This window comes from Ischnura elegans, chromosome 11, assembly GCF_921293095.1.
Source record: "Ischnura elegans chromosome 11, ioIscEleg1.1, whole genome shotgun sequence".
NCBI lineage: Eukaryota > Metazoa > Arthropoda > Insecta > Odonata > Coenagrionidae > Ischnura > Ischnura elegans.
In genome coordinates this window covers 30,190,109-30,205,303 of record NC_060256.1, presented here as the reverse complement: position 1 = coordinate 30,205,303, position 15,195 = coordinate 30,190,109, and the positions used below count along the sequence as shown (strand labels likewise).

The 15,195-nt window shown below is 38.6% G+C and overlaps 1 protein-coding gene across 1 annotated transcript; it reads left to right on the top strand.

Annotated features, from left to right (window-relative positions):
* Window positions 1–349: 349 nt before the first annotated feature.
* On the top strand, window positions 350–13,739 carry LOC124168214 (mucin-16-like). Its single transcript, XM_046546347.1, has 5 exons — window positions 350–404; window positions 2,141–2,289; window positions 4,557–6,920; window positions 10,286–10,708; window positions 13,238–13,739. The coding sequence occupies exons 3-5, from the start codon at window positions 4,558–4,560 to the stop codon at window positions 13,503–13,505; spliced, it is 3,054 nt and encodes a 1,017-aa protein (XP_046402303.1). The 5' UTR covers window positions 350–404; window positions 2,141–2,289; window position 4,557; the 3' UTR covers window positions 13,506–13,739.
* Window positions 13,740–15,195: the final 1,456 nt, after the last annotated feature.

Sequence of the window (15,195 nt, the reverse complement as noted above, 5' to 3'; positions counted from 1 at the left end):
TAAATTTCTATACATAGATTAAGAATCTCATTAGACCAATAGCCAATGTTAAGCCAATTTTTCTACATGATTTAGCAGAGAATTTCTATTCACTACTTTTATACCCTTAGCTACGATCATTTCAGAGTAAACTTTTAATATTCACGAAATTTGCTGTTCATATGACAATTCTGATAACCAGTATCACTAACTTTCATTTCAATCATAAAATTGTACTCACAATCGGAATTGCCTTTAATAATTAGTATTCAAATTCTGACAAGTTTGTGAAATTCTTCCATTTACGTGTTTACGTGTTTTATTTGAGCGTTGCTAACCATTGCTAACAACAAATTGTGTCTCTGTTTACCTCCGAGCGCCTCGGAGACTCGCGGCCTTTGATTCAGTACCTATTTTCCCTTTCCGTAAGTACCTTTTTTACTTTTCCATGAAAATCTACGGCTTTAATTGGTAAATTTGAATTCAAACGAAGATTTTAGCCTCCGCCGGTTCCAGAAAATACAGTTTTACCTTTTTAAATATACTATTCGGGTAAAATACGTCGCCGAAAAATTACAGAAAAGTCGAGCACCTATTTTTAATTTCCATTTATAGTGTATAGTTTTACAAAAGCCCGGAAACAGTAAACCTCTTGTGATTTGAATGGAGGACTACAGAAGTTGATTTACTTTCAAATTTATGTAGAATTTTCAGTCATAAAAGTGATATAAATTTTCAAAATTATTCGTCATTGCATTACACATACGGAACTTCACCGTGAGTGGTCACTTCATAAAAAGCTAGACCAAAATGATCTCGATACTGCCAAATAAAAGTAAAAGTGAAGCGAGAAAATGGAGTATCAATGCTGAGGCGTTTAGAGATTTATGTATCTTAAAATGATTATCATTTTACTACAACAAATAAACAGTATCTAATCAGATTGCATCAAAGAGGGCTACACCGAAAGGATCTACTATCATTATTCCCAATTTTAGATTTGGATTCACGGATACTTAAGGTTGCTGACATGCTAGCTTGTGTAAGAGAAATCTAGCATGCTTAATACTCCATTCGCTTTAGAGATGATAGGATAGGCAAGATAAGATAGGTGCTACCGAAGAATGATGAAGATAAAATGGATTGACCGTGTGAGTAACGAGAAACTGCTAAGAAGAGTGGGAGAAAAGAGAAGCCTCCTAAAAACATTAAGCAGAAGAAGGGACAACTTAGTTGGCCACATTTTGAGGCACGATGGTCTCATGAAGACAATCGTTGAAGGACAAGTGGAAGGTAAAAAGGGCAAGGGACGGCCCCGAATGAGTTATATAGGACAAGTTATAAAGGATGTAAAAGAGAATAAATATGTAGCTATGAAAAGAATAGCGGATAGGAGAGAGAAATGGAGAGCTGCGTCAAACCAATCTTAGGATTGTTGACTAATGATGATGATGATGAGGATACGCAACGATTTGTCATTAATTATTACACTTAAATCATTTATGTTTCGTAAACACTGACCAGGTATACAATGACTCAAGATTTAAGAACTCAATTGTATAAGTGTAAATCTATACAATTACACTTTAACTTTTCCATTAACTTTTGATGTCACTTATGTAAAAATATATACTCGTTAGACAATAATACCTAACTTCTAATACGAATTTTTATTAAAAATCTACGACGAAAAGCTGCTTAGACAAAATTTCAAATCAATTATAATCCATTAGTACAGCTTTAATTTAATTTTTCAGTCAGAACCATACACTCATGCATCTAGTTTTGGAACAAGAAAGCAAGTATATTTGCATCCCGATTTACCCAGACAAATTTTAATGGATTGATTGCATGGATTCAAATTCAATATACGTATGCAGATTATAGCTATTAATTGAGGATGGAAATGGCCATTTCATTAAATACTATCTTATTTGTTAAGAAAGGCTTCTCGTGATTCTAAACGGGTGACAGGCTCCATGGTTGCCGATATTTTGGAGGGCCACGCGCTAACCGTAATCGCCGTCTCCATTCTTCCTCTCAATTATCATTCCTTGGGCAAAAGCATAACTTAAATACCACTTACTTTAGATTTTATGCTTGATTTTAATCTGAGTTAATTCTAATTTCAAACATTTGTATCAAAATATGTCACTGCTAGTCATCAGCAGCCCGCCCATTCCATCTGGTGGTCAAAATCAATTGCCGTGGTTGGCCGTTCGTCCAGTTTTCAGGCAGGGGATGAGGGGCTAACACACCATGGACCACACCCTTTGGTAAATGTCCCTGGATACTCCACGGAAAACTAAGGTAAGATGAGGGAAAACATAAGTTTCAATTGTTAAACAACTTATTGTATAAAAATACTTCAGTCATGCATTAAAAAATAATTCTTCTATTGTTTCTCACGAAATACCTCTCTATGCACTGTTGAACATTATTTTAGGCACAATGTCAATTTAAACATATTTCGCGCTCTCCGTGTCTTAAAGGCAATCCTCCGTGAATGAAATTTTACGAAAGTTAAATATTTTTTAAAATTTTATTACAACCATGCGATCTAATTTTATGTCATTCTGGGACCATGCTTTCGTACTTTTTTCAAATATTCCCATATTTTTTTATAAATTTAAAATATTTCAAGTATCCTGACAAATTTGCGATATCTTCCGCAATACTTGAATTTATTCCCGCTAATTTTCCATCATTATGGAAGAGAAAGCCCATCAGAACTCGTAATTTTTGTAAACAATCTAAGCAACATCATGATACGGCCAATATTAATTTGCTAGCCTGGAAATAATAGTAACTGACGCCATTTTATAAGTTTTTGTACTAAATTAAATACTATAGGCGTTACCGATACTATGTACGAAGTTGTTGATCCATAATATGAATAATACGATTCTTCTTCTTTTCAACATTATTTCCAATCACTTTCTGAGACGCATCTTGCTAATGAGTACTAATTTACCCAGAGAGACTGCTCGATCAGTTAAGGCAAGAGCCTGGAAAGCAATTAGGTGCACGCGTGCCATCAGCGTTTGCATATTTTGCATAACTGGAAATAAAAAATTATTACCTTAATTATAACTGGCTTCACTGTATTACAGTGAAGTTAGTACCAAGCGTCTGGAGAGGACAGGAGATTGGAACGAGTACCTGCTGCTAAAGGGAATTTCTAAACGTTAAAGTCATACTATTTAATGCCCTATTTAAATTATCCTTGTCAATACACATTATTGTTTTTTCTTGTTGATAATTTCTCCACTATCCGAGCTTTTCCATTGTATTTCTAAAGCAACAACAATCAAGTCTTCCCAACTTCCTAGCCGGCCTCGGTGGCGGCGGTTTATAGTCCTCGCCTGACAGACCGAAGGCCGTCGGTTCGAGTCCCGCCTGATTAAGTTATCCTTATCCAAGGCACGGGTGTTTTTGCACATTTGATTATTAAATGATACAGTAAAACTCCGACGTAAAGACCGAATAGTACTGTTTTCGAAAGTGTTGAAATAATAAAACTTCAACAAGAAACTGTACTAAAGAATTCCATCATGATATTATGTGTCTTCATAAACCGCTGTCCTTTCCAATACACGCTATTATTTTTTCTCATTTAGGGGTTCTCCATTACCCGAAATCGCTCAATTTAAATTGCATTTATTTCACAACGACAACTTGGCCTTCAGCTTTTTTCCTGACGCTAACCTGAAACTGTTCAGCATGACACAATAATAATATCGCGGAAGTAATCCGGAAAATAAAGACGCCATCCTAAACGCAAAACAGAATACGGAACAGGAACTCCAGTTCCTATAGCCACTACGACCGTATTTCCTTTCCCAAACTAATTCTCATAACTCCAGGCCGATACGCACGGTATTTGATTAGGGACAAGACTCACCATGTCTTAAAGATGGAGTCCAGCAGTGGGGGGGAGGGATGATGAGATAGATGCCCCCTCCCCCAAAGCCTCAGAGAAATAAAAAAAATAAAGATACTGTCTAGTTAATACATATAAAAACTGCATATGCTTATAGTTAAATCTTTAGTGCCAATATTATGTAAAAATGTAATTTTTCCAGGCATGTAATTTTTCAAAAACTTGCCGTTTGCCCCTCCCCCCGTCGCGTCGCCACCCCTGACAATCCCATCACCCCCAAAGCATATTCCTAGTTACGCCACTGGAGTCCAGCATAATAGGAGTAAAACGTCATCATTGAATTTCTGACGAGGAATTGGCAGCGAAATCGGTATCTTCTCTGAATGAAAAGAGGTGTGAAGAGAAGAGAGTAACTGTTGACGGCTAATACATGGGTCGATGGATAGGTACTAGGCTCCGCTGGAGCTGTAGTATCGTACCAATTGCAAACAATGAACCACAGTAGATGTCTGTGTTTAAATAACTATCTTCGGTATAAAGCCTTCAATTTTTACTAACCATCATGCTGGCTCCATTGCAAAGATAAATAGGAAGTCATAATGGTAGTTAATATCCCTAACTTTGTGCCGAATCAAGTACCGGTGAAACGGGACAAGGAGTTACAATTATCTCTTGAAATATTCGAAATTTCCAGGATGCATCGTTCCAACAGAACGTCCGAGACGTCGGAGTGTCTCCCAGGGGGTGGGCCATACTACACCGGTAGATCGGTTTGTACTGTGATTCCTGAAGAAGATCTCTCGGACTTATTGAGCCCCGCCGCAAAGAAGGAAAAAATGGTTAAGACATCGAGCCAAAGCCTTCCAATGCGCGCATCACCTTTAGAAAGTAGGGGATACATGAGCAAATCAATTCCCGAAGAAACTTTCTCCGTTGCCTTGGCGTCAGCCGCAATGGAGATCAAAAAACTGGAGAAGATCAAATCGTCTATCTCAGTTACCGGGTCCTTAACGAAAATAGCTACGAGTACAACGGTTCCAGGCGAAAACTACGATAATCTCTCAGGCGTTTTGAACCCCTCGGCAAAGAGGAACAGTTTTTTTAATATATCGAACCCGGGTCTCACTGGGCGCCCACCACCCTCACCAAGTAGTAGCAGCATGAGAAAAGCAATTCCTCCAGAAAGCATCTCGAATAACTTGACCACGCCCGCTGAGGAGAATAGACTTCTCGATAAAACCAATTCTAGCATCTCAGTCGCAAAATCCGTAACCAGCAGAAACACGAGTAAAACGGTTCTCGGCGGAGATCGCGGCAACCACTCAAATATCTTGACCCCCTTCGCAAATATGAACAGTAATTTTGAGTCATCGAACCCAGTACTTCTAGGGCGTGAACCATCATCAAAGCACAGCACAAGCAAAGCACACTTGGAAGAAAACTTACTGGATGTCTTGACTGCGCCCACTGAGGAGTTCATACAGCTTGATAAAACCAAGTCTAGAATCACAGTTACAGGATCCTTGACCAGCAGAAACACGAGTAAAACGGCTCTGAGTGAAGACTACAGAAATCACTCCAACGTTCTCACCCCTGTTTCTAAAAGAAGCAGACTTTTTGAGACTACTAACCCGGGTCCCTTGGAGAGGTCACCACCCTTAAGTAGCCGTACATCCTTAGTGACACAAATTTTTGAAGACGACTACTCTGATCTTTTGACCCCAGCCATTGTGCGTGATCGGCACTTCGATAAATTGAACCCAAGTCCCTCAGGGCGGTTGTCATCTTTATCCAACGTTAGATCCAAGGGCGCAATAATTCCTGAAGAGAACTTCCCAGACTTTTTGACACCAGACGCTTCAGGGAACAGATCTTTCGAGAATACGAACCCTAACACCACAATCCCACGATCCAGCAGTTCCATTAGTGCAAAGGTTCTTGACGAAAGCTATTCAGACTTCTTGACTCCTGAGGCTATGATGAAGAGCCTGCTTGAGCCTTCTACTCTCAGTCTTCCTGTACGCGCATCAACCTTAACCAACAGTACACCTTTCGAAGTAGCCACTCCTGAAGAAAATTACTCGGGAATCTTTACCCCCGCCGCTTTAAGAAACAAGGTTTTTGAGAGGCCGAACTCCAGTCTTTCAGGACGCGCACCAGCTGGCAGATATACCATAACGGGAGATTTCGCGGAACAAAACAACTATGTTTTAAGTGCAGCTGATGTTAGAGACATGAAGAGAATGTTTACACTCGAGGAACCATCTTCAACCAGCGAAAATACCGTTACAACGGCGGCCAGCGGACAGTACTCGTACGTCTTGAGTCCCGCCGCTGTAAGAGCAATGGAGAATATGTTCACCCTGGAAGAGGAGCCGTACGCCTCAGCAGATCCAAATTTCTTGGATCCACCGACCTTAATTAGCAGATCCAGGGATAAAATGGTTCCAGGCAATAACTACAATGACGCCTTGACTCCCGCTTCTGTGATGAATAGACTACTCGAGACGTCGAACCCGAGTCTTCCAGTGCGCGAACTACCCTTAGCCAGTAGTATACCTATTGACTCTACGGACTACGGTAGCTTACCCATGACAAGAGTGGATTACAGCAGCAAACCCGTGGGCACAACCGTTCCCAAAGACGACAATGACGTCTTAACCCCTGCTGCTGTGATGAACAGGCTGATCCAGGCGTCGAACCCGAGTATTCCCATTCTCGCCGTATCCTTAGATAATGGAAGGTCCTTCAGCAAAGTTGATTTTGGCAACAAAGTCATGGGAAAACCGGATTCTGAACAAAATTTCTCGAACGTGTTGAGTCACCCGGCTGGTGAGACGTCGTACAAAAGTGGGGTAGTGCGCGCACCAACTTCAGACAGTGGCATATCCATGGACACTGCGGATTCCGGAGAAAACTACTCGTATGTCTTAAGCCCAGCCGCTGTGAGGGTCATGAAGAGCATGTTCACTCTGGAAGACGATCCAACGATGGTCGGAGGCTTCAAAATCGACATTGCGAGTGGCGATTCAACCAAATTGACGAAGAAGGAGAGAAGGTGAGTAAAGGATAAATTGTCTGATTTCCTCATGTTCGAAACCCGATTGGGTAGAAGTACGAGTTGCCGAGACACTCACCAGTTCATATATGATATGGAAGCAGGGTTAGTCATAAAGATATTTCCTTTTCTTATCAGGTTCAAGATTCAAAACAGGCAGTTTGTTACCTTTGATTAATGGAAAAGAAAAGGAAGGAATCCAGGAAGGCTAACTCGCAGATATATTTTCTTGGTATATGTAATAGAAACGCTTCAGCGGGATTATCTTCATTCATCTCTGTTAATAGCTATAAATGAGGATAATTGGGGTGAACGATCTTCTAAAATAATCTTCAATCTCCCCTTTTCTACCTCCTGCCATAAGGTTTTCTCCAGAGCTAATTATGCCGTTTGAAAAAAATATCTATATAATAGAAAATAGCAGCTGCTAGCTTTATTTTAATTGGGAAATGGGCTTCTGAGGGTAAGAAACGGCAGGTTTAGGAAACACCACACGTGGTTTCAGCTCTATTTATTATTGCATTATATATTATTCATTTGGCATGCGTTGCAAACGCATACATTGTCACTACCAGGGTATCGTTTAATAGCCTGACATCTATCAAGTTTATGACATATTTCTTTAGTTATTTTGGCCCGTGAACTATGTCCAAAGGCCACGGACCGTGTTCACTGAACATCCTCCGTCTACGTAAATGAACAACTTTTTCTCTTCGATCGCCGCTCATCGCCGTAGCGTAGCTAACCGTCTCTACCATTTGCATGCATGTATCGCTGGAAATCATTTCATTTTTGCTACAGACACTAAGCCTTTCATTGCATGATACAATTATAAAATTCTCCGCACATTGAGAATCAACTTGCAGTAAAGAGCACATATTAATTAAGGCATTACTATAATACGTGCCGATGCTTACGGTGCACTATTGACAATAACTGCCCATCAATAGTTATATCTATCCTTCATCTACATTCCCGCCTAACTTAAAATGAATTGTGCAAAAAAACTCATCCAAAAAATTATCTTACATGTCACATTTATAGCCATGAGAAAAAAATTCTCCATGGCAGTGGATAAAACTCTGGACAATATCATTTCCGGGTCAATGCATAGATCTACATCTACATAATACCCTGCGGGCCACCTCTAGGGTGTTTGACAGGGGATGATCAATCACCAGCATGCAGCATGCAATTGGACTCAAACATGCACACCACACAGTACAAAAAACGTCACGTATACTAACAAATTATACTACTATATGCCGTTAGAAATAATAATAAAATTAAGAAACATGCATTAAGTTTTACTAGGTTACATGACAAGTCATGCAATCTATTTATGAGTTCTATCGCTGCCGTAATAATCTCTTATCGATCGTGGAAAAAAGACATTCTGAATATGTCTGTTCTACAATCTATCTCTCTTATTTTATTTATATGATCTGATCTTCCGTAGTATGTTGGCGTCCGTAAAATATGGTTAACTTCGTCAGAAAAGACACTGCTTTTGAATTTGTATAAAAGGTTTAGTCTATTTTTCAATCTACGGTCCGACAGAGATTCCCATCCGAGTTTATCTAAGAGGTCAGTTACACTAACAAGACTATCTTAACGACCTTTCAAATACCTGGCAGTTCTTTGCACGCGTTCTAACTCTGTTATTAAGCCATTTTCATGAGGGTCCCAAACACTGGCAGCGTATTCCAAATGTGGTCTAACGAGGGAAAAGTAGCTAATTTCTCTCACTTTGTCGTCGCACTTTCCTAATATTCTTTTAGCAAAACCCATTTTACGATTAGCTTGACCGGTTATTTCTCGAATATGTTTATTCCACGATCACGACGTCATCAACGTTCCTCAGCTTATATTTTATTTTGCCTACGCAAATTTTTGGGATGTCGCGGTAAATTAAGGCCGGCATTGCAAGGTAGAATTGTCTTCGTGGATACCGCATCCAGTTGTAAATCTCATGCCTGAGCTAAAGAAGGAATTGATGGAAAATATCAAATCAATCTCATGAACGAAGGTAAAATTCACGTGGATTTCTGTTGAAAGATCCCTTTACACGGTTTTCATGGCTTTATTTCTAGTAACAATAACATTGAATGCTACTGCAGTCCACACGGCATGTTCGAAACATATCAAATACAAAGGTATTTCAAGAAAAATTAACGCAATTTTCCGTAAAGTAAAGCATCTCATATTTTAAAAGTTGAATTTCCTTAATAGCCGTGAGAAAATTTCTTTGAGTTTAAGGGATTAACTAATGATAAGGATAGCGAGCATTGACAAAAATATATCGCTATGATTTAGAAACCATTTGTGATAAGGTGGAACTGCAGCAAAGTAGAAGTATTTTGTTGTAGCTTTCCGACTTAACCTGTCATCGGGCGCAATATTGGAATAGCAGAGTTCAGGCGCTATGTGCCTGATAGGCACAGATGTAAAAACATTATTAACTCTTAGCGTGGCTCAGTTTTACACTTTTAAAGTTTATAGCACCATTATAGGTGTAAATGAACACTTAAATGATGTCTTATTTGCTATGCATATAACCTATACACACCGTCATACGGCCCCTGACCGATCCAGCAAGGTGCGATTTAACGTGCTCTTAATGCTTTAAAGTGAAATTATATGTAATTTATTTTATCACTTAAATTCTATAAGATCAGTGTTTTTTATTTTGCTAACTTATTTAGCTAATCACGCTTGTATTTTGCTTTATTGTTCCATTACTTTGTTTAACTACGCTAAATACTTGGCCACTGATCTGTCGCCATACATACGAAAATCAAAAGGCTGCATAAAGCATGTCAAAACAAACAGCTACTATAATCGTCAAGGGTCTACGCTGCCTAGTTGCACGGAGAAATTAAAAAACCCTGAGCTGTGCCTTCCAGATCCAATGCGCCCAACGGAAGATTAAATATTTTGACTTAATAATAATAATAATAATAATTTATTTCACCGATTGGCAAGAGTACAATTGCATGGCTACGTCATAAAAAAGCTAATACAAATATCAAATAAAAATACAGTGATGATGTGTCATCAAGATTTACAATTTACATGGAAACAGTAAAAATAATTTTTCTAAATACATAAGAATTGATGAAATAAATAAGTACAATAAGTACTTGAATATGACAGAAAGAGGGCCAAATTGTTAGTCAAAATTATTAGTAAAATGATGCATCTGCATTCTCAAGTCTTATAAATTTGATATTTAAACAAACAAATGCAAGCAAAGTTATGAAAAATGACCGATAATATTACATTATTTAATCCAGAGTGAGCTGATAAGTTTGAATTTACCCCACAGCGTAATGTTTTTTTTTATCTGCTCACTTTTGTTCTAGGGTACCGACAGAGAGGATAGGGAGATTGCTTTGTGTTGGGGGGCTCATGAAAAAGGTGCGTGTGCTGAGGAAGAGCGAGGAGAAGACGAATCAGGTGGAGGAGCTGTTGAAGAAATTGTGGAAGCGCGGGGAGGTGCCGGCTTGTATCATGGCGGAGCTGCTGGACCACGAAGAGCTCGAGATCTGGATCGACTGCGACTCGACCAGCGTGGGCAACATGCTGGAGGAAGTGGTGGGCGGGGACGGGCAAAAATGTCGAGGAGAATTCTGCAGGAGCTATGTCAACAGATCCGAGAACCGCATCTACCTGGGTATCATGGAGAGCGAGGAGAAGGACGAGGATACCATCCTTGGGTACATGGCAGACTCTATGGCCCACATCGCCTGTGACAGGATCTATGAAAACGGAGGAAGGCCCTACAGGTGAGTGAGATAAGGCCGATCCAGGTAATAGATTGCAGTCGTGATTCATTTGACCATGGGCGTATCCAGGGGCGCTAGAGGGGGCAGCTGCCCCCCTAGAAGCAAAACAATATATATGAAAAAATTTCTTTAAATCCAAGAGAAATATATAAGGATAAATGATGTCATTAAAATTATAATGTTTTTCCGAGCAAATAAATTTAAAAGTTAATAAATTCCTGTTATAATTTTCTTGAAATTTTGGTTTCATAACCTTTTCTGTGTTGCAACTTGAACGACCACGGCTTACCCTCCTCTAGTTTTGATCCTGGGTACGCCCTTGCATATGACTTGAAATACTGAACCTACTGGACGTTGCCTGCATCTTTATTTTGACATAATTAGGATTAGAACGTCAATAAAAATACTAACAAAGCTTATAATTAGCGTCATTGAATGGAATTGGTATTTTATTTCGACCTAGCAAGTTTATCATAATATATAATTTTATTTCTCCCCCTGAAATATCAGTTACTCAAAATCTATGGTTGACATTATGCAATGATGAAATGTAATCCGTATTACTTTTGTAAAAATTAATACATTTGCCATCATAATCAAATTTATATTTACATATTAGTGGGTGCATGTATGGAAGTGCTCGCACCGTTTAAAGTTAGGGGTATACGGAAAATTTATTTTTTCTTTTATTTCAGCAATATCAATTTTCTTAAGCCGTAGCATTTTATCTTCCTTGTCGTCATTGGTAATGCATGTAAACCTATTCCTCTCTGTAGATTGTAATTGATGAAAGCAACCCAACCCCAGTGAAACATAATGAAGCATCATTCACACAATACTAAACTTTTCACAACCCGAAGGGCCCAAGCTTGCATTCACGGCCATTTATATGGTCAAGTTACTTTTCCTGGGGTACATGCAGGCCCGGAACTGGGGCGGGGCAAAGGATGCACGTTCCCCGGAGGTTAAAGTGGATCTGGCCATTTTGAGAAGAACCTTATGAATAGGGAAGTTTCCTTCATCAAAGAAAACGAAAGGCATTGATTGCGATTTGTTACCCACCATTAGTGTATTCATAATATAAAAATAATTTGGTTTTAGAAATCCCAGTTTAGACGAATGGCAATGGTCAATTTTAACCACATTTGAAAAAGGCCAGATTGGCGCCCATGCGATGTCACTCCACGTGACGTCACAGGGACCTAGATTCTATACGAGTAGATAGGAGTTTTACATCGTCTGAGATTACCAAAGCATTCATGAGGCACAGAGCTCAGATCTCTTAATAATCACCTATTAAAATTGCCTATGGTCGGGAAGTTTCCATCGTTTGATAGGGTATTCATAATCCTTATTTAAGCCAAGCGCTACCTGCTAGCAGGGCACTCTGCTACCTTCTAGCAGCCTGCATCGTCGCGGCGCTCATAGCCTCGCACCAAGGCCTCACATGGGGGCAGGTGGAACCAGAAATACGTCACACGGGCTTTCCCCAGCATTTATACTTAGCCGTCGCGTTTTCCCTCGCTTGTTAATTTTCACTTTTCTTTTAATCGCGAAAAATAGATATCGTCATTAAAAAATCTAAAAGCGTGAAATACGTACTCCATGGGTAATAATCTTTCGATTTAGGCAATTTAAAAAATAGGAAACCACCCTATTGCAGGAACTACCACCAACAGAGGTGGGACGTAGCTGTTATCGCCAAATAAAATGATCGACGAGTTTCCAATAGTACCCATCGTACCGATGTCAATACGCGGCGAAGAACGTAAGATGTCTCATTCATTGTAGGAAGTTTGCAGATTGTCGTATGATGTCGTTGTCCTTTTAGTGATGGAAAAATTCCGGTCAAAATCAAATTTATGAGCAATTGATTTTTAATAGAAATGAAAAGCTTGATTTTAAAGCGAAATTTAAAATGAAAGATCGATTCATTGTAGATTTCTACGGCTAATGTTTATGCAGTTTGTAAAAGAATATGTTTATTATACATTCGAAAAACGCTCAAAATACACATTTGAGATGCAAAAAAAATTACAAAACATCCTCTTAAAATACATGTGTGTAAATTTACAAATGCACGCATCTTAAGGTTTTGGGATCGCCGCTGGGAACCACTCGGTTTCACCAACTTTTTTTATGAAGATCAACTGATTGCGATGCTATCTTGATGAATAAGGGCGTGCTTTCCAATTTTACCGGCCTTAGAGAAAAGTCTATTACACGGGATGGATGACGTCATCATACGCCGGTAATGACGCCACTGAGATCAAACGTAATGGTCAAGATCGAAGTCGAAAAATCGAATTTTGGTCGAAACTCTAAGATAAAGGCTTGATCTCGATTTCCTTGACCTTTGGAAATTAAAACTCGATTTACTATTTTAATCACTATATCCTTTATCATATAGAGAACTTGAAATCCAGTTTCATGTTAATTGGTACTTTCGAAAAGGCACTAAATCGGTTGATCGATATAATAATGTATTTTATCCGGGTAAATATTAACTATTTAACCTTATTGTTGCAGGAGAGTCGATATAGATCGCAAGCGGAAATTCCAGTCGATTGTGGCCAGCGTTATGGAGTCGTCGAACGAGATGGATTTAGATCATTGGATTAGCTGGGCAATCGGGAGGGAGAACAGCTTTGACCGAGAGACGGACCTAATAACGGCCGTGCCAGCGATCATTGCGGAACGCGGATCCGTGGAGGGCATCGAAATTCTCCATAATCAAGTCCCGGAGCTGTACGAGTTTTTCCTCGAGAGGATCAAGTCGAAACTTCCTCAGACATAGGAAGTGACAGAATTAGTAAAATCGTCCTCTTACTCAATATGAATTTGTATGTTCCTCTCCAAAAAAGGAATATGAGAAGAATTTTCTAAGGTATATTTCGCCTTAAAAGAAGCTGCCATCTGCTCAAAGACATTTTTCATCACATTCGACAAAAGTGACAATATACCATCAATTTATCCTGGTGAATAATAAATGAAATAAGAGGCAAAAATAAATACAATTTATTTAATAATATCTAATGGTATAATTTCCGAAAATAAGGGGACTGACACACCACGTAAAAATTTTTCGCTGGCAATATTCAGCTATTGCAAAAAGTTTTTTTTCCTCCAAAAATATTTAATACGAAAAAACTTTCTCTTTATCGCATACATTTTGTATAGAAGTTTTCTCTTATTACTCGCGACGGCGGGAAAAACACACTTTTATCCACAGGCGTATTAATAACATACATTATAGGTAATAGAAGCCATTGAGTGCCACAAATTTCAACCAGGATATGAGCCTGGAGCCCTCGTTCAACGCCAAGCGCTCTTACCTTTTACGGACATTGAACAATTAAGGTTGACGAGAATCTTAATGCTTATATTATCATTATCTGATGCAATTAATTTTGGAGCTTAATTAAACGAGAGCTAGGAGCGAGAATCAAAAATAGTATTTCTTAATGTCACCCATTCTGAATTAATTGTTTCAGAGTGTTATAATCGCACATCTTCGTCAAACTTTATGATTTAATGTCCATCAAAATCTATAGTATTAAAAAAAATGTAAAAAAAGCTGGATACCCAAGAAAATCCATTTTGATGGTAACTGCAAAGTTCATCTAAAAAAATGTTTTTGTTACCATTGCTCAGTAACTAATGAGTTTACGGGCAAAAAATGCTTAAAATTTTATCACCTAACTCCTCCTGAAGTTTTGTAGATTCCCTCTGAAACATAAAATCGGTATTTTCGAATAGTCAAAGGTAACTCCACAAACGCGATTTTGCACTAAAAAAAGTCCATGTGTCCCTCAACATGAGAATGGCATTAAACGAAGTATATTTCGAGTGGCAGCGACATTTATTCGGGATAAATAGAAACAAGAACAATTTACGACTTCTACGCATTCAATGAAGATTTAAATGACTCAATCCTATATCACGTCATCCTACATAGGTCGTATTGACTAATTCTGTGGATAGTGTTGGTTTACACAATGATTATTTCTATTGGAAATTTTATTTCAATTATATTTAATACGATGGTCGTTCAATAAACCCTTAGAATTTCCGATATAAAGCACTATTAATATCATAAATTAATTTTTCCCATAAAGCAGCCCTCTCAACTAGTCAGTAGTTAGAGTTTCACCTGTATTCACTATTCATGCCATAGTTTCATTGTTGTTGCCGATTGTAATGAACAACTTTCATTTGTTGAGAAAAATTGATAAAAAGGAGTTTCGTGCGTTGATCAAACAATTGTTTTTAAAAGGGTAAACGCCAAAAGAAAGAAAAAGCTGAGCTGTATGAAGTTCATGTCACATTTGCTCTTATGTTTTCAACTATTTATAATTGCGTAAATGAATTTAAACGCGGCCGTACATCCAATAAAATGAACAAAGTTCCGGGCGCCCTGCGGAAGTATCTACCCCCAAAATGATTGGCAAAATCCACAATATGGTTTTAATTGACAGGCATATCAA